General features: G+C 39.5%; 1 protein-coding gene across 1 annotated transcript in view; it reads right to left on the bottom strand.

The window, feature by feature from the left end:
- ITGA2 (integrin subunit alpha 2) overlaps positions 1 to 26,077 on the bottom strand; it is a 69,530-nt gene that overhangs the window by 28,254 nt on the left and 15,199 nt on the right. Inside the window, exons 2-12 of the mRNA XM_042804680.1 lie at positions 24,491 to 24,614; positions 16,499 to 16,608; positions 14,176 to 14,267; positions 10,296 to 10,410; positions 9,782 to 9,909; positions 8,482 to 8,630; positions 7,245 to 7,395; positions 6,634 to 6,799; positions 5,309 to 5,382; positions 2,851 to 2,989; positions 692 to 837 (exon numbers count right to left, since the gene is read on the bottom strand). Coding sequence (XP_042660614.1) covers positions 692 to 837; positions 2,851 to 2,989; positions 5,309 to 5,382; positions 6,634 to 6,799; positions 7,245 to 7,395; positions 8,482 to 8,630; positions 9,782 to 9,909; positions 10,296 to 10,410; positions 14,176 to 14,267; positions 16,499 to 16,608; positions 24,491 to 24,614 — 1,394 coding nt within the window. The remainder of the gene's footprint in view (positions 1 to 691; positions 838 to 2,850; positions 2,990 to 5,308; positions 5,383 to 6,633; positions 6,800 to 7,244; positions 7,396 to 8,481; positions 8,631 to 9,781; positions 9,910 to 10,295; positions 10,411 to 14,175; positions 14,268 to 16,498; positions 16,609 to 24,490; positions 24,615 to 26,077) is intronic.

Below are 26,077 nucleotides of genomic sequence, written 5' to 3'. Positions count from 1 at the left end.
CTGACTCAGAAAACTTACACCCAGAAATAGTCCAATACTAACAAATGAAGCTGCCCATTGGAATGAAATTACTCTATAATGTACTCTAGTGTTTGAAGAATCATATCCTTACCATGTGTCCACTGTTTCTGCTCAGTAGCTTCTGCTATGGCTTTACCACTCAGCAAGAAGAATGCTGAGAATAAGCTATGGGAGGTATATTTTTTTATACTAAACTGCGCATATGAAACTACCCAATATCTGATTTTCTTTCAGATTTGTCTTACAAACAGACAAAAGCAAAACCATCTAAACTCACTACTCTTTTCCAAATGGAGGGGGGGAAAAAAAAAAAAAAAAAGAAAAAAAAAGGCAGTGCTTCCAAATCTCTCTTTTGATGTCATCTATTTCACAGCTTCTCAGGCAGAGTGGCGCTCACGGAGTCTCTCCCAATTAGAAGTGATGACAGAATGATACATTAAGTAGCTCTGTATATTATCTTTTACCATTAATTGGATGACTTCCTATAATACTGTTTAAGAGTTACAGTTAACGTCACTGAAATAGTCTACTGGCAAAGAAAAGTTCGAGTGGATTCTAAAGGCATTGCAAGAAAAAGAGGAATTTTCAAAACAAATACATTGCAATTTACTGCTGTGTCAATAAAAACAGATGCCTGCAAAATCTGCATCCATGACCAAAATAGACTCGCCTGCTCGCCTCTCTGGGACTGAACAATTGCGATATTACCATCGTTGTCAACATCATAAACCACTACTCTGCCAGTGTAGTTGGATCTTGGTGCTCCAGCAACAAAATAGACAGAGCTCTGAGTTGAGAGAACAGCAACAGAATAACCTGGGGAGAGAAGACAACATTTAACATGTGTGAGGGACCATTAACTACAAGTCGGCAGTTGGTTATCCATAAAGACACAGAGGATGAGTCAATCTGGTATGTTAGTCACAGAGAATGATGCTTTCAGACGGGAAGTTAAGCTGTCACATATACATAAAATTTGCAATAGTCTTCTGCAGAGAACAATGACACATAGATCGAGTTGAAGTAGGTTTGCAGAATAACATGGACAACAGTTTAGGTTATTCAGTAAAATGCAGACCACAAAAATGTCATGCTTGTGAAGGAGATAGGAAAAAGAGTGCAGAGTGTCCTTGGAATGAAGAAATAAAGAGAAACATGAGATGATTATTTGGGCCAGCCTTCAAACCAGGGAGGAACACCTAGCTTCTGCAAAGCTTGCAGTGCATTTTCCCACAGCTCACCAATCCACAGTCCAATGCTTTGGCTGAATAGAACAGGCTATATTAATAGCTTGTCAGTTGAAGGGCTTAGGTTGATTGAACTTATTTGAACATTTTAATCCTCATTCCCATTATTCTAACATTATTTGCTTTCAGGAAACATCTTTTAATACCTGCAAATATTTTAAACATGTATTAGCACTATAAATCTAGCATTTGTACATATTTTACATTTCTGTGGTTTAATTACAGCAAATTTACTTTAACAGAAGAAAAAATCATCTGTTATAAAGACTACAGTTAAATTGAATAACAAAATTCCAATGATTGGGCAGAATATGCAGGTCTTTAGCAAGCTGCAGGACAATACAAGGAGCACAGTCAAAAAGGATTATGCCTTGGTCAGAACATATACCAGTCTAATTCAGATTTGTGTTCATGCACTGTTTTTCTAGGGAGAGAACATCATTGGAGACTAGAAGTTCAACAAGTGACAACAAAATGATATTTTATTCTGCAAGTTAAGGCCACTTGTTCCTAATTAATACATTATATACCCATTTGAAGTGAGAGGGTGAAATGCAGAACAGGGCCCAGTTAGCAAGCTGTGATGTGCTAGCAGCCCTTTAGCTTGCACTCCCCCAAGCTGGTGAGAGCAAGGTGGTATGGAGGACTCTTAGCAGGGGACAGAAGGAGGTGGAAAGGAACTGAAGGCACAGAAAAGGCAACAACACTGTTTGTTCCAAAGAGATTAAGGCCAATATTTGAAAAGTGCTGTGTGGAGAAGTCCTGAAGGGTAACGACCTGACCTTTTAAGAATTATTCTAGAAAAGCGAGGGATAGAAGGTGTGAAGAGGTCACACATGCAAAAGAGCTACTGCTTATTAGATTAGGTTTAGATTTATTCATTGTCTCAGATACAAGTAATGCTAAGCCATAGGGAAAAGAGCATGTTAGTTGCAAAACCAGCATCTCATTAAGTAACTTCAAGGATAAGAAACTCATAGGTGCTTAATGTAGTAGCATTATTCAGGGATGAATTGCCAGAGCAGGTATGTTGTAGGTTTAAATAAAACATTTCAATGAACTGAGAAGACAAACTGACTGACTTTATTGGGTCACAAAAACATGCATCAGAAAATATATGTGGGTTATCAAACCTCTGTTAAACTGCAGCAATATTCCTAAAACTATAAACTGAACTGGGAAAGGCCAAGAAAAGAGCAAGCACAGATGAGATGACAGCAACTCAATCAACTTTTCATCCACATGTCACTGGGGAAGTACATACAAATATTAAAACAGAAGGCACCCATAATGATCAGTATGATACACTAAGCATCCTTTTCAAATCCCATGACTCCTTATGTCTGCGGCAAAGCGTGAATTTTTTTCAGCTTACCACAATGATATGGGTAGAATTTTAAAAATACAATAAAGATTTAACTCAATGAACTGTTGACCAATAAATAAAATCTTTTTGGATCCAGAATTCTTTCTGTATTCTCAAATTAGTCAATAGGAGCCTGGATAGAGCAGAATTTTCAAAGTTCTTTAGTATCTTCATAGAGGTTTAATATATTTCCAGATTTGTATCTCAGCCCCTTACCTAAATAAGAGCTATGATTTCTGTCCTGTAGTATCTTCTCAAACACATGGCTTGGAAAGGTGGTGACTCTGTCTGAAGACTCCTGAACTACAGTTCCACTCCAGTCATAGGCCCCAACAGCACCCAGCAGTAGAACATTCTTTAAAAAATGTAAAATTCAACATTTTATAACTACCTATTATAGAAAAACTGTGAGCAAAGCTGAAGTTACAATATGTAATTTCTTACATCAATGTGCTTAATGCAGTGGTGTACAAGCTAATGACTACAAGCAGTTGACTGGAGCTGCTTATAGTTACCGCTTACATGCGGGACTTCACTGCCCCGTTAAGTGGGTTTATCACCCCTCTACTGCAAGAGTGTAAGTGACTGCTTGTTCTGGGTTTGAGTGAGTGGTGGGGTTTTTTGGTGGCAGGGGAGGGGGCTATTGGGGCGGCCCCCTGTGAGAAGCTTCTGGAAGCTCCCCCAGCTCCAAGTCAGCTCCACCTCTGCACCAAAACCGAGCCAATCAGCTGCGCCTCTGCGATAACGTATTTAAGAAGGGACGTGGTGAGGAGGAGTCAGTCTTGTGAGGAGGAGTTGCTGCAGCTGCGTGAACACCAAGGTCAGTGGAGGAACGGAGGAAGAAAGGAGGGGGAGGTGTGTCGGAGCAGAGACCCCCCTGTATCCTGTGGGGAGATGGCAGGGTGGCCCCCCCCTGCCACCCATGGAGATCTGTGGTGGAGCAGACATTGATTTATGGCCTGTGAGGGGCTTCACATGGTTGACCAAAGTGACTGTGCCCGAAGGCAGCTGCGGTCTTGTGGGAAAAGGTAGATCCTGCTGTTGTAGTTTGGTGAAACAAGTTCCAGAAGCTCCCCCCACAGAAGATGGAATAAGCGGCAGCACTGATTGCACCCCCCATTCCCTGCCCCTGGGCTGCTTTGGGGAGGAGGTAGAGATTTTGGGAGCAGAGCTGAGCCCGGGAAGAAGGGAGAGGTGGCAGGAAGGTGTTCTCAAGATGTGGCAATGCTTCTCACTGTCCTACTCTGTTAAGTGTTGTCAGTGTCTGTAATAAATGCATGTTCTTTTTTTACCTTCTCCTAATGAGTCTGCTTTTTGCTTGTGACCACAAACTTTTATTTTTCCCCTCCCAGTCCTATCTCTAACCTCAAGCCTGGCTCATCTGTGCCTTCTCATTGCCGGATGAGAAGGGGGAGAGAGTGGCTGCGTGGTGTTTGGCTGCCGTCCAGGCTCAAACCACGACACTACTTTAGCTCCCCTGGCACTGCAACTCAAGATAAAATGGGTTTATTTAAACACTGTGATAACTTCCTAAGCCTGTCCACCCTGGGCTTGGGCTTGCCAACTCTATGGTTTTATGCACTTGTGATCCTCAGAAGACTGAGGATCACACAAACAAAACTGTAAAAAGAAACTAAAGCCCCCTTTTTGACAACAAAAGTGCCAATGACAGCACATAAAAGCTGATGGAAAAAGATAGAAAATTTAATTCTTTAGGTAAGGAGATGTCCTTAAGAGAACAGTTAAATCTAAAATCCAAGTTAATATAGCTTATTATACAGAATACTTCATACAGAAATACTTGACTTGTACACAGAAAACAAACATAGTTTAGATTACTCACATCATTAAAATCCTTTACTGAACTGAGATACCATTATAGAAGACTGCAGTTAAAATAAGATGTTTAATTCTCCTGAAGAAACCCCAAAATCTTTCTAATTTTTTGCCATTTACTAGCATCAAGTGCTTGGTAAATTAAAACTTCAATTTGTGCAAATACAGAGAACTTTTTAAAAACAATCTCATTCATCTTTAAGGGCTATGAGAAAGAAACAACCTTTCTGTCTTTTCAGTTGAAAGCTGCTTGAACCACACTTGAATTTTACAAACAGGACCTATTTGGTCAAGATAATATTAAAATTTGTTATCATGAAAAATATATCTTATTTATTATTCTGATTTCCAAGTGAAATATGCTTTAAACTAATATTATAAACTTTATAAATATTAAATGAATTGTTTTCAGACTTGATTTATTTGTATCTTGGTGCCTCTCTAGAAATACACCAAGTTTACAGTATGGTTTCAATTCTTGAGTTACTCAACTGTGAAATATTAACTTGAAGCAATTGAATTTTTCATGCTATGTGAACTCAGAAATGACTGAAATAATTGGATTAACACATCTTAAAATCATTACATGAAAGAAATTGTTATTCAACTTCACATATTAATGTATATTTTTTAATTTTAGCAACATACACCATCTATTAGAAGTAATTTTTGTAGTATTCAAGTTAAAAAAAAAAAGATAATTTGACATTCTTCTGCTTGTAAAAAAAATCTTAAAATTGGTCATTATGTTTTATTGATTTTGCTTTGTTGCACTTCTAATCATTCATGTCTATATAATTACATCTATTTGTATCATTAAATAATTAAATTCACATACCTTTTTTTGTGAGTAATATGCACTGAAGCCCACCTGTGACATTTCCATTTGAAAAGTATCACCTTGATCTGTACCTGGTAAAACAAATATTCATGTATGGTTAACCCTGTAGAACCACACATGAGATTCAGTCTTGCTGACTCTGAATGTAGCTCTCTGGGGACTGTATGTTATTTTTTCCAAATCCACCAGTTCTGCTAAAGCATTTCCAACATTTACAAACAACAGCAATCTGAGAGACGATAAACTCTAGAATATTTGAAGGATTTAATGGAAAACTGATAAGATGAAGCCAAAATGCTATGAGTCCCTTCCAAAAAAAAAAGGCAGAAGATGATAATAAAGATGACTTGAATCAGTCTGCACAGTCTTGTCACTGTAGCTAATATCTTTTTATGTTTCCTCAGAAGCACTACTAATACACTGAAATTAGCAACTTTAATAACTGTATATTCACAACTTTCAAATAGAATGTTTATTGTCATATGGGACTTATAAGAACTGTTATAATTGTCTTGAAAAATACTGTGACATCCAGGACTTGAGTAACAGGAATTCAACAGGACTACTCAGCAAAACCCAGGATAGGGAGCTCAACCGATCCGCTTGACTTGATTAGCAGCATGGGCTGGGTAAGGAATAGATGGAGGGGAAAAAGAAGGAAGATTTGATCCTGAGCACAGGAAGGTTGCAGTCATTAAAAGCTCCCTAGGGAGGGATTAGGGCAGGTCACAAGTCTCCCAAGCAAGGTCTAAATTTGACTAAAAAGCTGGCTTTCTGGGGGGATGAAGTGCCTTTGAGTTGTCTCCACAGTACCTTCCTCCAAACAAAGGATCGTGGGTGATGCTAAGAGTGGAGCCTCATAGATGCCACGCAGATTACATTACTGTAGCTTTTCAGTTCTGTAATTAGTGACCTATTCTTCTGATTTGCTTTTTAGATTTACACTTGCTTAGCATTCACACAGATGAATCTGACAAGCATAAATATTTACGCTTTACTCCTCTGATGGCAATAGCTCCAAATATGTTTGGGTGCATATGGACAAGTCCCAGTGGATGACTGAAGCCCATGACTTGACTGAAATTTTCAGCAAATGGGGAATATTTTCCACAAGCTGCAGAAACTAACTTGAAGCTCAGGCTCATTAGGGGTGGGGTAGCTGGGGAACCAGCTGTGTAAACCAAAGCCCTCCTGGGGAGCAGCCCATAGCACCAGTTCCCCCTTGTTCTCACAGTACCACACTAAGGGGAAGCAAAATAAAATCCTTAGCACATCATCTAGGAGAATCTGATCTAATTTTTCAGAGACATTGTGTATTTTACCTTCAATACTAAAAATGCGCTCTCCAAGTGTTCCTGCTTCTTCCAGTAGTGCAGCCTCAGACGATACATTAAAGAAATACTTGTCTGTTGGATGACTAGCAATTCCTTTGATTTCTTTAATTAAGTTTTTAGTATCAAGCTCATTCCTGATTAAGTATCCCAAAACCTTGGGTAAAAAAGAACAAAATAAGAAGAGGGAAAGAAATCATGGTGCTGCTCCACTTCCTTCTATATTATTTGAGTAAATATTCTACATATCAAAAAACATTACCTTAATTCATATTACTGAATCTGAATTAGTAAATCGTATTACTGTTTATCAGACTGTATTCCTATACAAGGGACCTTTCAGACAGGAAATATATATAAACCAAGGCAAAGGAAAAAAACACTGAAGTTGCTCAGGTAATACTGCTTTTGCTTTTTCAGCCAGTTAAAGATGACCAATATCTCATTAGTTCATAAAGATTAATTTTACCTAGCTTCAGTCTCACCAATGTGAAAGTGCATGCATTACATATATCTTATGTATAGAACATGCACTTTCATACATACACAACAAAATGATCTTTCAAAATTTCAATAATATATATAATTATAGTATTACTTACAGCAATGCCAAATCTGGTTATATTGTCTTCATTGCATTTACCTATCACTGTTTTCAAGTTGGAGCCATCGTGTGATTCACCATCTGTCACAACAACCATCACTTTGGTCGCTGACGGACGTCCTCCCGATTCAGGTGAGAAAGCATACTGTCTATTATAAAATATTGGATTTATCACCTCAATTTGTAACGCATGGAACTTGGTATATATACTGTAATGAATATGTCCATCACTGACTTAGAACAAGGTGCATCTGTAGTGCTTTTTTATTTGTAAATTATCAATCTGCAGTAAGAATTTTCAATTATGCTCCCAATAGTTGCTTCTCAAAGCACTGCTTGAAGAGGCATCAGAAATGTAATCAAGGAAGTAGAAAAAAACCCCAAGAAGTAGGATTGGATGATATTCCAGGGAAAATGTTTTTTTTTTTTTTTTTTTTAAGAAATATTTCTAAACAAAAGGGTTTTTTGTCAGAACTGTTCATGTTTTATAACACCAGAGTAGCCAGGAATTGGCTCCACCAGATTCAAACAAAAGGGGAGAAGTATCAGTAATAGGTTCCTTAATACTACTGCAAATATTGACCTCACTGAAGGCTGAGTGTGCTCCTAAATAAAATTGTCAAGGCCATTTGATTCAGGATGCATTTTGGCCTAGTGTCCTGTCCTTGATTCAATTACAAAGTAGCATCTTCTTATTGACAAACAGACCTGGTTTGTATAAGTATTCAGAGTTATAGCATATTGTCTTAAGTTTTTCCTATTTTTCATACTGCTTGTCCTGCAGTGACAAACTGACAACAGACAAGAGATTTTATTTTCTCTGCAGTCAGCCAAAACCTGACCTGCAAACACAAATGTTACTGGTTCCACTGAATCCCTGGATAAAATTTACTTCTTTCAATGGTTTTGTATCTTTCCTAAAAGCTTGTCCATGGTGTTTGGTGCATTGTCATGTTTAGACATCTGTGACAGCCCAAACAATTCTGTTGGGTATCAGAACTATTTTTGTGTAGAGTTTAACTCAATGATTGAAGACACATTTTTCAGCAAGTCTAGTTTACATATCCCTGTACTGTTCTGCATTGGGCACTGTAAATGTACCTGAAGGATTCTGCCTGGTGCTGGGAACCTCTTCAGAGGCTCCGAGCACATGTGCTCCCAGTGGGAATGAAATTCAGGATATGCTCATTGCCTTGTAAGGTAAGTAACAATAGTTGCACAGTAATGTGTTTTACCTTGCACTGTCAATGGCTTTGAAAGTATTAGTAAGATCTCCTCCCTTCTGATACGTTCCCTCCATTGCTTTAACAACATCATCCTTTGTTTGGAATGTATTCAAGTTGAACACTATACGGGGATTATTAGCATACTGAATTAAACCCACCTATGCAATAAAGAAATTATGTTAGATTATCATGCGTTGCAATCAGTTACATAGAATCATGACACTTACTTATCAGGTTGAAGTAAAAGACCTGCAGATGTACATGGGGTTATAATCTTCTTTCAACACATAAAGCCAATTAATATTAACACATTTGGAACGTAAAGAAACCTAAAATGCTCTTGCACCTTATGTCATTTATTATGGACTACAATATGTTAATGCAAACAATCTGAAATAGCAAGCATTAAATGTTTGCTTGGTTACTTCTGGAAGAGCTGATGGATAGCAGTAATACAGGGAGCTCTGGGAAAAATGGTAATATAGCAAAAATTCTACAAGCTAATAGCATTTCAATCTGATCTCTTCTAAGGAAATCCTAAAAGTTAGTTACTTGACAGCACTGCCAATCCTATTTTTTTTTAATACAGATGAAGCTAAAGACATGTGCTAAGATGTACATTTAGTATGAAAGAAAAAATAGAAAATGCTAAAGGTGAAGTTCAGAAAGGACTGAGCATTGAGCCGAAAGCCTAGCTTTTAAGCACCTCACTTCCAAAGTAGCCCAATGAAGAAGGCAGCCTTTGGGAGAGAGATTTCCAGTGCCCCAGTCTTTGTTCCCAGAACTGTTTATGGAAAATGGACAACTGTAAAGACAGAAAATGTTTAAAAAAAAAGGCAATAAAATCTTCCTTACCATCATCAAATTAAAAGGGAAAAAGGGCATCAGATAGTAACCAAGCAGGAAAAACTCCTATTTTAAATATGCAGCAGTTGTAAAGTAAGAGCTATATGAAAAACCCATAAAAAATCTGTTCTACTTTTACCACATCCCCACAGACTATATTTTAATTACTTTTACACCTAATGTATGAAAGAGGTCTGACTCCCCTAAATATAACCTTGACTTCTATTTCAGTTGGTTCATGTTTTGACTCAAAATCCCTTTTGAAATAGGTCAGCTGTGAGATAAAAAACCCAATACTGAAAGATACATGACAACTGTGTACTCTGTGGCTTTGGGGGAAGTACTGAAGTTATGCTAAAGCAAACTTGGTTTCCTTTAAAATTGCTAATAAAACCCATTGCCCTTTTTTTTTTTGTTTGTTTGGGTTTTTTTTGTTTTTTTCTCAAAGATGTCTTTGACTTACCTGGGTTTTGTTAAGGCCTATATCTAAGCCTTGTACAAATTTTTTCAAAAATGCCCGCACTGCATCCCAGGGATAAATGCTGTTTGACTCATCACAAACCACCACAACATCTATGACAGAGGAACACTCTAAAACAAAAATATACAGTGGATATTAAATGCACTTTCAGTCTCAATATGCTTACAACTCTTCTGCTAAATCCAGAGGTGCCTATTGAGGTCTCACACAGGCAAAATTTCAGATCGGGAATGTTTTGCCAGAATGAGGACTCAACAGAAGCATATGCAGATTTTGAGTCTATGCTGGTGCGATGCCTCTGAGTTCAGAGGATTGAGTCCATATTCATGTCATCATTGAATCATGATCTGTCAGTCCTTATGTATGAATCACAGGACTTTGCTTTTTGCACATACATTTTTTTAAAAATCCCAAATTATGAATCCTCAGCACAACATAGCTTGATTTCATTTGATACGTTTCTTTAATTGAATCTGTTTTGCACATGTTGCCTTACTTTGAACAGCAGGAGAAAAGCTTCTTAGGATCTGGAAACTTGGACTGATTTCAGAACAGACTCCTGTTGCATAGTATTGGCTTCCACACTGCTGTGCCCACAAGGGACCACAAGTCTTAAAAATAACAACAAAAAGAAACTATAAAAATAACAAATACTTTTCTCACTGTATCTATATACAAAAGCAAAATAAGCAGGACTACAGGCATATATGATCAAAGGAGCCCCCTTGCACTATCAGGCCAAATAAATGCCTTGCAATCACGGTCACAGTGTAACCCCTTTCATAGACTTTCTCACTGAAAGGTTTTTTTATTCGTGATCATGACTCCTCCTGCAAGCTGGCCTCTCCAGAACATAACATCGAGGGAGTGTGACTTGGTCTGCAAGGTGTCGGTGCTGCTTTAAGCCACCTGCTCTACAAACTTGGTTTAAACCTAGAGTTGGTATTTGCACGTGGCTCAAAAGCGTGCAGAGAAGTACTTCCACTAACCAGGAGGTGGCATCCGAGCCACAAGGATGGAAAGACGCGGAGCGTTTCTTGAGGTACCTCCAATCACCACCAACAGTGTGATCAGATAAGAGTTTTGTGATCAGTGTGTGCACACACACATTTATCAATTTGAGAAACCTTGTTCTAGCAGGAAATTCACTTTGCCAAAATATTTACAAATTAAACTTCATCTCCAGTGAGGGTGCTGCCTCACAGTATGCACTGTCCCACTTAGCTACAGCTAAAAGAGCTAAAGCAAGCCCTGGCCTCACATACCCCTCAGCTACATGTTTCAGGACCCCTCAGGGAAAATAATCTTGCTTTTTGCTGAAAATTATCTATGTAAAACCAAACGTTTTCAGCTGTATCAACTAGCTGGTTGCATGATGGTCACACCAGTGATACTAGAAGGACAGGGTACAAAAGTGCCTATATAAAAAAAGACAGATACTGACACAGTATTTTGTCATGAGGACACTTCAAGAGGGAGGGATTTTTTTTTTTTTTTTTAAATAAATTCATGTTAGGAACTCAAAGAAAAAAACATGACTTCTACATAACCTCTGTCCAACAGTTCTGAAAGAAATTACAGCTTCGTTACATCTACCTTCTGATTGCCCTATCCAGTCGAGAGCCTGTAAAACAGAAAATGCACCATCTCCATTTAGGAAGATAGACTGAACAGCACTATTACCCTTTCTTCAAGAATATTGAAAAAAAAAAAAAGTAAAAGCAAAGCATAAATAAATGGAAAATGAGCTAAACCACACTGGTTTACCAGTGGTAGACCATAAGAAACTAACATGTTTGACAAGATGGCAGATTTTCTAGACAATAGAAAGGAAGTTTATCTATGTTATCTGATCCTAAGATAAGTGCTTTTTTTAGCTGCTACATGGGTCATGATTAGTTTTAGTGGAATATATGACTATTTAGAGGTGAGAGGTATAAGATGTCACCTATATTGGTAATTATGAAGCTGAAGAAGAGTTAACAATCTTTCATCTAAGAAGAACTTTAAATTCAAAATGACTTTAAATTAATCTAATTTGCCCATTTTCTAGTTTTCTTCTGTATTAGTGGTTACTCAAAATTGTGATGTTAATCTTGGAACAAAAAATAGAAATGTTCTAATAAGCTTTGCTGATCTTCACTTTAAAAAAGGGAAAAGCTCTAATGTTCTATCATTGTTACAGTCAGATGCATCAATAATGCAGGGGAAAACTGGGAGATCACATATCAAGAACTGATGAACTTGAAAAGTAGGATATTAGAAAGGGGCATAGACTTGCCCTCACGGAGTGCTGTTAAGAAATGTGGACATGAACTGGTAGTTCATTGCGTGTGAGAGAAGCAGACGGATCGGCCAGTGGCCGATTGCAGGGTGACCATGAGCATGCAGCCAGAGCACAGAGGAAATATGACGTAAAGATATGTGACAAGAAGCACTTGCAGTTGAGACAGGGAAATACCAAATACACTATATAGTGCCCTGGAAAGACTCATGTGGAATACAGCATAGATCTGGTCATTCATGTTTGAGAGAGGTGTATTTTAAAAAGCACATTTCAGCCAAAAAACTTGGGTGTTTGATTTGCAAAGTTAAGGACAAAGGGGAATGATTGTGGGGTGTTAAGCACAGAGGGAATATTTTACATGTAGGGAAATGGGAGCTGTTCGTTTCAAGTAAAGGCATAGCACTGTCCCAAGAACAAATGAGTAGAAAATTACATCAGAAATCTGCAAAAAAGCACCTTTCCAGCAGGACTAAGCATGCCTCAGAAAAACATAATGAGCATGTGGAAGTGACTGCCCTGTGCTTGGGACACCCGCAGGAAGCAACCCCGTGGCACCAAGCTGCTGGACCAGCAGGACTCTCGAGCTGCGGGCCAGGTCCCGCTCCAGCCAGGCGGCCCAGGGATGCAGCCCAGGCTGGTGCAAGAGGAGGGAGGCTGAGAGGAACGCAGCTGAAGGAGGAAGGGGCACCGTGAGCCGCGAGGAGGAAGCCCTAGGCTCAACCCAAAGAGCACATCACAGAGGCCAGCTGTCGGACATGGCATCTCAGAGCAAAGTCCTGGCTGGCAGCAGCATGCAATTACGTGCAGACAGTCTCCGCTTGTTGTCCAATTCTTGACATAACTATATCACAGGGCTTGTGATTTTTGTTGAGGCTGAGTCACAGATAAGCATCCATCTCCAGTAACACATTCACCTTATGTCAGAAAGAAATCCTGTCGCCAAAGACGTGGCTAACTGTTCATATGTCTTAGCACTCAACTTATTTTTTTTGATACTCCATGCAATATAAGGAGAGTCAGTCTATAACATATGGATCAGGAAAATCTTTTTAACAGATAGAAGTTCAAGTATTATCAGAAATCACAAATTTTACTGCATTAGATGTTCTAAATCACTGCAATTACTGATACTGATTAAGAGTGGTTATGCACATAATTAAACATATTAACAGTAATTAAAGATATTAACCAAGAGAGAAAATAAGATTTGTTTAATCAATATCTTCTCAAACCAACACTCAAGAGGAGCACTGCTGCTGTAGTTTGAAGTTATGATGTCGGAACTAGATCTACTTTTAAGTACTTCAGTGAACTGGGCTATGTGGCAATGAATTTAATCAAAATTTGAATACTTTTGCAATTCTTAGGAAGATTCAACAGAAAAATGTAAAGCTTCAAGTCAGCCTCAAAGCCGTTTTGTCTGTAGTTTATTGTTTCACTTAATTACTGCACGTGCCTACAATGTATGCATCAAACTGGAATATACCTACACTGCAACAGTCTTCATGCTTATGGTTAAGATTTTAAAAAAGAGTACTAAACAGTTGTTAATTTCCTTTTGGTTACGATATCTGTTTTACAGGCTTCAAGGAGAATGGTTTGCAAAATATACACATAGAAAATACATCCTCCTTTAGCTCACTGACCAAATAAACATACTGCAGATCCACAGGACTAGAAATTCTAACATCTCAGGTGAACAGTCACTGTGCAAGTGCATATGGTGAAGGAGAGATCTCGTACTGTCTTTTGAAAGCATAATCAGAACTGTACAAGACTGCCTTAAAGATGCCCATGGTGGAAATATTCTTGCCCATGTTGCCTGGATTCAATTACTGAATCTTTATTTATGTGCTCTTCCATATGATATTTAGATAAATGACAAAGGAGAGAATTCATAGTTTTCTTGATTTTGGAACCTAGTTAATGACAGTGGGATAGAATATTTTAAAATATGCAAAATATGTATCAGTCTATGCTGCACAATAAAATATGTTCAGCTTGGATTTATCAAAAAATCTGGAGAATTCTAGTTTCTTCATTCTCCTCAGGAATTTCTGTGTGTACTGAATAAGTACTTGACACGTACCAAAAATCCTCCTGTTTTTGAGTTCTGTATCAGAGTCAAGCCAAGGTTCATGTCTTCCTTTATCTCAGTCACATTTGGAATATTTATTAAAGCTGAAAAAAACAGATTAAATAAGAGAGAATAAGAAATAAGATGTAGTAGCAATTTAGTAAGGTAGAATTCCTTTTCAAAAGCTTGATTTTTCAGAATCTGAGATGCCTTTTCCAAATGGCTGCATATAATTCTGAGACAAAAGAAGTGAAAGCTAATCTCTGTCAAAAATTTGCTAACCATTAACTACAGACATGAATTAAGTATGGCCATTTAGAGTACCTGCCCCCAAGAGAGCTGAAGGCAAAAGCGAGGAAGAAATGGTCTAACTATTGAGTATTTTTGGCTGGCTGAGTAGCTGCAGCCAAGCAGTTACTGTTACATCCCTCAGGACACCAGATTCCTCTGATCCAGTATTAGGCTTTAGACAAAAACCTGGAAGGAACGGCGGAGGACAGAAATACTCCACACCACAAATAAAGATAAAGTAGTCATCCCAGCACACCCTGCTGCCCCATATTTTAACAGTATCCCAGTATTTTATACTTAGTTTGAAAACACACAGAGACAGAAAAGGCTTCATATCCACTCACACTCTCATCCCTCATGCACTTCACATTCACAAGTCCCCTTGGGCATACCAGCACGGACCCCTCCACCTGTCTGACACCTGGACCCGAGGCCTCCCTAAACTGGCTGGTCCAGCTGAAAGTTCGCTAGTGAAGACAGACACATGCACACCTGGTTTGGGGAAGATGTAGACACCGGCCCCCGCAGCAGCCCACACCAGGCCCCCCTGGGCTGTGACTGTGCAGAGCCCCGCACTGACACAAAGACTGGGTTCCCCCCAGCAGCCAGTTTTGGGACACATACCATTTCTGCCTGCGCTGGGTTTGTGTGTGTGTGTGGTGGGGGGTTTGGCAGCAGGGGAAGGGGCTACAGCAGTGGCCCCTGTGAGAAGCTTCTCGAAGCTCCCCCGGCTCCAAGTTGGACCCGTCTCTTCACTAAGGCTGAGCCACCTAGCCACACCTCTGTGATCATTTATATCAGAAGGGGAACCTGGGAGGAGGGGTGGGAGTTGTAAGGAGGACACCTACACAGACAACGAGGTTAGTGAAAGAAGAAAGGAGGAAGTGGGGTAGGTGTGATGGTGCAGAGAGAGCGAGTCCCCCCCTTTGCAGCTAATGGCGAGATGGGAGGGCCACCCTGCCTGCTGACCGTGGAGGTCCACAGTGAAGCAGATGCCCAGCTGCAGCTTGTGGTGAGAGGGGAGGCTGTCCCCTTGAAGCCCATGGAGGTCACTGGTGGAGCCGATGCCCACATGCAGCCCGTGAAGGACCCCATGCCAGAGCAGGTGATTGCACCTGAGGGCCAGGTCTCCGTGGGAAGCCACCACTGTTGTAGTTCGGCGCCGGGAGGACTGCAACACGTGGGAGGGACGCACACTGGAGCAGCTCAGAAAGGGCTGTGGCCTGTGGGAGGGACTCGCATCAGAGAAATTTTGTGGAGGACTGTCTCCCATGAGAGTGACCCCAGACTGGAACAGGGGAAGAATGCAAGGAGCGATCCCCCTGAGGAGGAAGGAGCAGCAGAACTGGCTGCAACCTCCCATTCCCTGTCACCCTGTGACACTGATGGGGGGAGGAGGTAGAGAGATTGGGAGCAAAACTGAACCAGGGAAGAAGGGAGAGATGTTTTTAAGATGTGGTAATTCTTCTCACTGTCCCCCCTCTGTCTGTTAAATGCTGTTGTTGTTAGTGTTTGAATTAAATTGCTGTTGTTTTTTCACCTAAGGAATCCATCTTTTGGCCATAACCATAATGGGTGAGTCATTCCTCCCTTCTGTTACCTCAATTCTCCAGGCTTTTGCTTTATTTTCTCCTTCCCATTCCTGAGGGGGAAGGGATGAGTGAGCAGTTGTGTGGTGTTCAGTTGCCCTCTGGGCTCAAACCAGGACACCACACCATGTCTGAAGGTTAAAGACCCATATTGCTCCAGCAGCTGACATTGAGGCACCAGTGGATCCAGCCACTGGCACCACTGGCCAGGGTGCGCACACCCCCAGCCCAACACCAGTAGCAGGCACCAATTTTCGCTCACACACACACACACACACACACGTCTCACCAGTAGCTGGCACTGTGTCCTTGCAGCACACACACACACACACACACCCCAGGCTGAAGTTATGCAGAGAGATAATTAAGAAAAGATTTAGTAAGTTAGATTGTCCTGGTACAAAGACAAGGAAAAAGTGAACAACTGTAGCAAGACATTATTTGTTACAACTTACCCTGTAAATTCAACTTTTTACATGTGGTTTTGGATGTACCAACAGGACATGCATAGATATCTCCAGTTCTCTTAGCAGGATAGCCACTCCAGGGTGAACCAACCAACAGCCTAAAGTAACAGGAACTTTATTAGGTCTTCAATTATACCAGAAAAGTCCATCAGCATTATTGCATAACACACTGTAAGTAACAGGTAAAGAGGCTTTTGCCAGATACCAGCATCTAAGGCACTCAGGAGTCTTCTCCAGAGTTGTTCAGAAGCTTTACTCAATACACTGGATTCACCAGGGGCAACTTCAGTGGAGAAGCCTCTGGGGATTAGGATGCTTCAAATATGTGTACTGTTGCTTCTGTGACACGTCACAGTGTCAGAAGAAATACAGCAAAGATATTACTATATGAAGATGCACACAAATTTAGAAATATATATGCTGGGGATTAAGAAAGAAGAAAATTACTGTCCTGTCAGTTAACAATTAACTGATTCCTTTTAAGTTATTCTTTTAACTGATAAGAAGTATTACCTACGGGATCTGCTCAGCAACAGTCAAATGCTTATGTCTGAACTTGAACACTGCCACACCTTGACAACACTGAGTCAGAAAGAAAATAGTGCACGTGATAACAGCCTGATGCATGAAATATTTAATCCTGAACAAGAACGTTAAGATTTATGGTAATTTGTGCTTCCAATACAAAGTAATTCACTTTCTCTGACTCATTCCTTCATCTGCCTTAATGTTTCCCCTCCAATATCTCCTCTTTAAGACCCCTTTAATTTTTACCCGAAAGCCTCAACAAAACCAGTTAATTCACACCCTAGGAACTGCTTTACAACACCTATTTTTCAGCACAACTCAGAGTGAAAACACCAGACAGTATAGGGCCATGTAGGGCTGGAAGAGAAGTACAACACTTTATACAGTTTAACATGCAGTGAAGTAACGATAAGGCAAAAGACAACCATAGAAAGATGATCAAGGGATATGAAAAAATTAAACAGATGATTAGAAAGCAGTGTCTGTGGGCATTTGCTCCAGCAGCAATATGACTTTATGGGACAAGCAATGGGATCCTAGTACAGAATACAGAGTTTCATATGAAACCATGTATTTTAGCTGGTCAAGAGGTTGCTAAGATCAAAATTGTCATCCTCTAAAATTTTACAGGTAGCTAATGCAAAAACCTTGCACTACAAAACCAACACATTTTATGAAATTATTATGTTTCAAAGCAATTGCTATATGTCATAATAACTTTCCAATGATCATCTGATTTTACTGCTGTAATTTTATAACTAGTTTGAATAAAATGGCTTTGATAGAAATACAAAGTTTTAGATGTGCAAGCAGGACTTTGAGACCTTTTCAGCTTTCTCAAAGAAAACACTCCTAACTGCATTTTTTTTTAGCTTATTTCATCTTAATTAAAGACAAACTTAAGAGCACAAATATGTTGTTCTGTTTTACTAGTTTGGCTGGGGGTTACTTATTTTCTTTGAATAGGAATATTTTAAAAATACCTACCTCCTTCATAGTTACTTCGTTGAAAAACAGTAATTAGGCAGGCAGCAGGAACAGGATTTTGTGTATTTCTAGCATCTTTAGGCCTGCATTTCACACTCATACAAATACCTCTCTATAAAAAGAGTGTATGTTGCACTAGCTGTGAGGAGGCCTCTGATCTTCTTGTTATTTTCCGAGGAATATAACCTTTTCTGCACAGTGGAAACCAGAACCACCATAGCTCAGGACCAAATAACCAGAGTTCATAAGAAACCACTCCACTGGTCATGTGCTGACATATGATACAATCTGCAAACACTTGCAGTGACATAGAGGGCTTGAGCTAGTCAGTAGTGATTGACAGGAGAAAGACATGGTGTTACAGTCTCCCCCCTTGCTAGGTACTGCAAAGTTTTTTACATTTATAAAAAGCTAAGTGGGCTGATGGAAGAGAGAAAGGGCTAACAGTTTTTGTGAAAACTGAAAACAGTGTTTAAAAGAATGGCAGCACTGCATGTGTAGTATCCCAAACTGGTAACAGCTTTTCAGCATCAACTGTCAGCATGAACATTGCACTGTGTACGATTAAAAATATTTGTATGTTCTTTCTTTCTAAGTTTCCCAGAAGGTGAATGGTTTTCAGAGTCCCTGCAGGAAGACAGGTACCGTTCAAAGAATGACTTTAAAGGATCTTGGAAATATCCCCTGCACCACTCCATCTAATCATGAAACTCACTGTAAACCTCCGCACCACAGTGTCATCACTCTACAGCAATGGGTTATTCTGAAGCCCAAAGCACATAGTTTCACTCAGAGTGAGAATGAGAGAACTGTGCTTGAAGACTAGCTGTCCCCAAATCCAAGCCTAATCTCAACCCTCGTCCTTGATATTGGCATAAAGCTAGAGACCAACACCATCCACAAAGTTTAGAAAAAGCAGTTCTCTTCCTTTCAGCATGCCTATTTGCGCTCAACTCTGTGGGCTTTATGCTACTCAGCAGTAATATGGGCCCTGAAACTCCTGTTTTCCCCAACCTCAACACTAATTCCAACCCAGACAACTATTTATACCAAGGAACCATCACTCTTTATACCCAATAAAGAGTGATGATTTTTACTTTCGCTAGCCTTAAAACTAACCTTGTAGCTGTTGTGTGGTAGAAACAGAAAAATGTAAACCAAAACAAACTTTTCTAATTTTAAAACCAAATCTAAATCTATGCCAACTGTGGTCGAAGTAAACTTCATTTTGTCTTTCATTTAGCTTGCACTCCTCACACTTTACTCGAGTTATTATAATACCTTCCCCTTTGCTGTATTAACCTTCCCTGTAGATTTGGAGGGTCCATGAATCTCAATGCCCTAACTATGCTGTAGGCCAAAAAATGCCACTCCATACACAGAATTTAACACTCAGAACTATTACTGACACTGTGATTTTCAGAAATGAACAGAGCTATTAAACCCCTTCCCTTATTTGACTTAACTAGTTTAACCTGACACCAATACACTCCTGAGAACAAGTTATTAACCAGCTTCTGCCAAGCCTAATCCTCCACTTTTGTTAACCTTAAAGGTCCTAGGAAATAACTTAATAATTATTTCTCTCTTATCCTGAGACTTACTTAAGCTTAATAATAGCCTTAATCTATATTAGAAATCAGCAAACCCAGCTTGCCTTTGAAAATTAACATAAATCATTACAGTAGTTACACAATACTACTCTGGGAAAATTCATGTGTATCTTTCTGAAACATCAGTAGTGAAGAAAGCAAGACAGCATCTGGCTAACATCCTGCTAACTACAAACATACTTTTTGCTGTGATTAAACAGGATGCTCATGAAGCAGAGTGAAACAGAATGTATCAGGAAAGACTGCAAGAAATGAGTACTAAACTACTTGAAAATGCTTGTTTCCAAATAAACTGTATCATGTATAGTGTATTAAGGGCCTTTTTCAGCCATGAGTTAAATATTTATTTTTATAAAACTTCCTTATGCGTCCTTGTAGATTGTCTTTACACAATACTACAGTGATTAGCATGTAATATTGCCAGTGATTTTATTATTCAGCTCCTTAATAAGTCTCTAACACTGTATACAAAGCAATGGAACTACATGAAGTCAAATAAAGTTCAGCAGCAATGCCATACCACACAAGCTGCAGGAGTGGCAGATCAAAGTGCAACTGGAATTATTTCTGGGAAATTACACCATGACAAAGCTAGTAACTGGCAAAGTGTGATGTAGAAGAAAACAAAATTAGAATTCACGGTGAAGGGCTGAATTCCCAGCTGTTGTCAGAGCACATTTTATATTTTCTGCTTTTTTTTTCTTTTCATGAATTTGCTCTTTATTGTGCTTTTTTAAACACAAAGGTGGCTAATAGGAAATAGGAAAACAAATGCAGAAAGGATCTCTTAAAATATCTGTCCCTTTTCCCTACAATTATAGGAAGTGATGACTAGATATGAAGATCAGAAATTCACTCTCATAGACGCTTCTCTGCACACCCTAGAACACTTATCACCATCTGAAATTTTGATCCTTTGATCAAAAGACTCAAAACTTCAAAAACTAGAGTAAGCTATGGCAAGAGAACTTGACTGACAAACTTAAAAAGCCTAGAAGACAGAGCTGCTTCTCCAAGCAGGAAAAACGCAAACTATAGGGAATGCAGTCAGGCGAAGCAAAAGATGGGCAAAGAGCTCAATGTTAGCAGTGGTGCTGGCACTGAAAAGATGGAGCTGTACAATGGCAGCATTTTCTTCCAAAAAAAAAAAAAAAAAAAAAAATTGGCAGAAATGACCCTCCTCATTAGAATTGGAAGGCTTTGAAAATGTATTGATTTCAACAAAAGTTGATACAGAAATGTGTCCTTTTGGCAAAATATCTTATTGGTCTGAAGAGGCAACACAGCACCTCAGGAGAAAGGCTGCTGGGTTTTGATGACCAGCGAACGGTATGTAATGATTTTTAGAACTACTTAGCAGTGCAATGATTATGTGGCACATCATTAAGAACAGTGAATATTAAGGTGTCATTACTGACATGATACAGAATGAAACAAAGTATTTTAAAAAAGAAAGATCCCATAACAAATTTGAAAGCAAAATTCAAAAATTCCAAATCCTCAGCATGCAGACACAAATGATCAGGGTGGCTGCAGCCTGATACCAAACAGTACCTCAACAGCAGACTGAGATTTTAGCTCTGTTGTGGGATATATCACAGGCTGAAGACATACATGGGTAAGAAAAAGCATTTTAACAGCTGTATACAGCTATTCAGTCTTCCTCACCTGATACAGGTATGAAACCAAATCTCATCATGGAGTAAGTACTGTTATCTTTGCAGAATGTACTATCAGCTGCTGCCCAGGCCATGCACGCTCAAGACGAACTTGACAGGATACAATCCACCCTTCTAAAAGTTTATACTTATAACAGAGAATCTGGTCTCAATTTAAGGTTCAAATACAGATCATCTTATGACAGAGAAAACCGGAGCATAAACTGAATGATGTTTCTGTTGTGGCTAATTACTTGTGTGGAGGACTGCCTAAACTTTTCTAATTGATGAGTTTCTTCGTTGTTCACAATTGTCCTTGAGTTCATTAAAGAGCTCCTGTTTTGAAATTCCCACTAGACACCATGAAATGCTTGAGTTATGCTTGACTTGCAAGTTTGTCCTTATTCACGAGCATCACATGCCATCAATGCCCATCAATGCACAGCAGAGCAGTGTCCAATTATCCTAAATCATCTGACTCCACACAAAAAAGGCTCCCTTGCTGGTTTATGCCACAGCTTCACAAAATGTACCAGCCCCCTCTATAGCCCTGTTCTGGTTGGGGTGTCTTCCCTTTTCACCTCGAACTCATCTCCAAGCAAAAGTGATAACATATTGCTCCATACAGTGCCAATTTTGCAAAAATTGTCCTCTCTTTATCATTTTCTATAGCCCTTATTGCCTCAGGAGATGTACCTCCCAGAAATACAACCGAATAAAATAACCATCATCTGCTGATTTTTCTGTATCTCTCCTTACTGCTCTTTGAGAAAGTACAGAAGGATTTTTAAAGCACCATGTGATTTTATTAACAGAAACAAGGCCTAGAAAGTGATGAAGTTTCTGGTAGATCTCAGACTCTGGATAACCTCTCCCTTGGAGTGAGGTGCCACCCCAGCAGCGTTTGATGTGGTGAGCAGTCCCACTGTGCCTGAACAGAGTTTTCAAACGCATCACATTCCTGCTGCACAATGATGGTCTCTTCATAAAAGCATATGGTGATAAATGCTCCCCTCTGACAGAAAGCAGCATTCTGATCTTATGCAAAGCTTGGACTGTTTATCTCACTCCTAGTTCAACCATGTCAACAAGTGCTATGCACATAGACTGCAGACTCTACATCGCTTGTAGGAGAAACTAACTCTATTGGCTTGTGTGTTGGGTTTTTTTTTTTTTTTTTAAAAAATAATGAACAGGAAGACAAGCTCTTTTGTCCCAAGAAAAAGTAAATAACCTATAAATGAGTAGAACAATAGACTACACAATGACTGACATTTTTTTTAAGCTTGCCTAATGATTTCTTGAGAGGGAGACTGGAAAGAGCTTCTCTTCACTGAAGATTCTCTAACAAGTTATGGTTACTCAAACAGGAGCTGATAAAATTCCCCTGACATTTGCAGCTACGGTCAGACACTGTGCACTGAATGAACAAATAATGAAGTGCCTATCTACAGAAAAATTTCCTAGATTCATGATACTCATATACTTGGGAGAAAATAGGAAAAGTTAATCCAGAGTTACTTTCTTTCCTGAACTCCACCGCATATTATCTTAAAAAGTGGTAGTGGAGGAGCTTTTCTATCATAAGTAAAAATAAAACAGGGAAATATAAAACATAAATAGCTTGGGTAAGTCTGGAACCCAGTGCTCATGTTGCAAGCTTACAGAAAAACTTACAAGAAGGATAAAACACAAGACATAATTTCTCCATGTATGAGCCAAAGCATCAATTCACTTCAGGTAGACATTCTTGTTCTCCATCAATGGCTTTATACAGAAGTTTTTTAAAAGAGAGCTCTGATCTATGGATTAAAGCACAGAGAAATGCACTGAGAAGCCATCACAGCATCAGGTGAGGCGTGGGGGTAGGTTGGGAGCCTACCCAATGGAGGGAGAGGAAATGCTGAGCTCTTAGTTTGGAAGATACAGCTCTGCTCTCCTCTTACTTTGCCTCCTGGTCACTGGTGGTAAACACAGTAATGTCCAGTGGTAAACACAGTAATGTTGGAGATACAGTGAGATTTAGGTAGTCTTACATCTTTGCATAAGCAACTAAATGAAATGCAAATGCACAGTGTTTCTGTAAATGTCTCAGCTAGCTCAACATTTTTGTATGGGCCTTTCCAAACTTTAACTGTAAAATACATTTTCATATGCATTTCCATGGATTTCAGATTTCTATATCTTACTTTTTACTGAAAAAATTCAGTTACTATCTGTCCATCATCACCTAAGCAAACATGCCAGTTTGTGGCTCTTTTGGTTCTGACACTGTTTCAATCTATAGAGAATGACATACCTAAAATGTTGTCTCAGCTTATGATAATATATATAATTTGTGTGACTTTCTGCTATAGGCTTAAAACTGGATATACACAATTAACCACTTAAAGTAGTTGACTACCACTGAACTTTTAGTCCTTGCCATGAAAGACACCTTAAGCTTTGTGGTTGCTGAGGCTGCAGAAAAGGAAACAATGTGTCTTCCACTAAATGGGCTCACTCTGGGTTAATATTTTAAAGTTCTTTTTGAAACCAGTATTACTAGAAAAAATATTGTACTAATTACTCATCAAGCCCAGTGCTGTGGCAACCGTGGATTTCAGATCAAATTTCATGGCTGAAGAGATGCACTGGACACAAGGCCTTTGGTAGGATTGTGTTATTATATATATATATATCCAAATATGCCTTCCCTTGATAAGTGAACACTGAAGACTGTATCAGACACAAAATCATATAAATTTACTTTAATATTAATAATTAGAACTCCCAGCCCTAATTATTTGTTTTAACCTCAATTATGATGTTAACATGGAAAAATATCCCACATATATGTAATGTGTAACAAAGATGCTACAGAAAGGAATGAACTGACAGTCAAAATTCTACAGAATTTATGATTCTGAGGAAACTGGTATATTGGGGGTGAAAGTAAAAGATTAACAGAAAGACTGACTTCAGATCGCATTATGTACAGGAAAAAAAAGCCTGAACCTTCACATGTATACATCCTTAGAATATTTTGGCTTTTAACAATATAAGTATTTATTCATAAAAAGATAACTCTAATATAAAAATGAACTAACTGGAAAGCATTGAAATGAAATGTGGAATTATAAAATAAAAATTAGTTGCGACATTTTTCCTTAACCTTTTAACTGGACATATGACAAGCTGATCAAACTGCTTACCATTTGCCTTGTTCATTTATAAACTGTTGAACTGCATATCCAAACTGCTCTCTTGATGGACCAGAAAATATTTTTGCTTCCAGGAGTCCAACATTGTAGGCTTCACAGCAGTTATGAAGAATGCCTGTTAACAGAAAGATTATGATTATCACAGAAGCAATTAAAGAAGAATTTTGATCCCAGTGAAAAAGGCTCTTCATCCATGCCAGCTCCCCCAATAGAAGAAAATAAAATGTAGCCTTTGACATGTGCAAGAAAAAAACCCAGCCTCTTCCTTACAGTACACATCTGCCCATGTGTAATGCCCATCTAGCACTCTTTACACATTATAGTATTGTGGGCAGAGATCTACGATTCATTCACTGTTTGCCTTAACAAAAGCTGCAGCATTACTAATGGGAATGTTTTAACTGAAGGGAGGCAAGAAATATCATTCAGAGGTCTGTTATGCTCCATTACCTTAAGACATAAATTAAGCTTATGACACAGCAAACACAGGCCTGCTGAGGTACACTGAAATCATAGAATCATTTGGGTTGTTAAAGACCTTTAAGATCATCGAGTCCAACCACTAACCTAGCACTGCCAAGTCTACCACTAAACCCTGTCCCTAAGTGCCACACCTCCACATCTTTTAAATGCCTCCAGAGATGGTGACTCAACCACTTCCCTGGGCAACCTGTTCCAGTGCTTGACAACCCTTTCAGTGAAGAAATTTTATCTAATATCCAGTCTAAACCTCCCCTGGAGCAACCTGAGGCTGTTTCCTCTTGTTCTATCACTTCTTACTTAGGAGAAGAGACCAACACCCACCTCACTGCAGCCTCCTTTCAGGTGGTTGTAGAGAGTGATAAGGTCTCCCCTCAGCCTCCTGTTCTCCAGGCTAAACCACCCCAGTTCCTTTCAGCTGCTCCTCATCAGACTTGTTCTCTAGATCCTTCACCAGCTTCATTGCCCTGCTTTAGACATGCCTTAGCACCTCTATGTCTGTCTTGCAGTGAGGGACCCAAAACTGAACACAGTATTCGAGGTGCAGCCTCACCAGTGCCAAGTACAGGGGGACAATCACTTCCTCAGTGCTGCTGGCCACACTATTTCTGATACAAGCTGGGATGCCCTTGGCCTTCTTGGCCACCTGGGCACACTGCTGGATCACATTCCCCCAACTGTTGACCGACACACCCAGGTCCTTTCCCACCATGCAGCTTTCCAGCTGTTCTTCCCTGAGCCTGTAGTGTTGCATGGGGTTGTTGTGTCCCAGGTGCAAGACTCAGCACTCAGGCTTGTCAAACCTTATACAGTTGGCCTTGGCCCATCGATTCAGCCTGTCCAGATCCCTCTTTAGAGCCTTCCTACCCTCAAGCAGATCAGCACTCCTGCCCAACTTGGGGGTCCTCCTCAACCTTTCTGAGGGTGCACTCAATCCCCTTGTCCAGATCATTGATACAGTAAACAGAACTGACCCCACTACTGAGCCCTGGGGAACACCGCTTGTGACTAGTCGCCAACTTGATTTAACTCCATTCACCACAGCAATTTGGGCCTGGCCATGCAGCCAGTTTTTATTAAAATGACAATGCACTGACT

The sequence above is a fragment of the Tyto alba genome, unplaced genomic scaffold, assembly GCF_018691265.1.
Source record: "Tyto alba isolate M040663 unplaced genomic scaffold, T.alba_DEE_v4.0 Super-Scaffold_42, whole genome shotgun sequence".
Classification (NCBI taxonomy): domain Eukaryota; kingdom Metazoa; phylum Chordata; class Aves; order Strigiformes; family Tytonidae; genus Tyto; species Tyto alba.
This window is presented reverse-complemented; position numbering and strand designations above follow the sequence as displayed.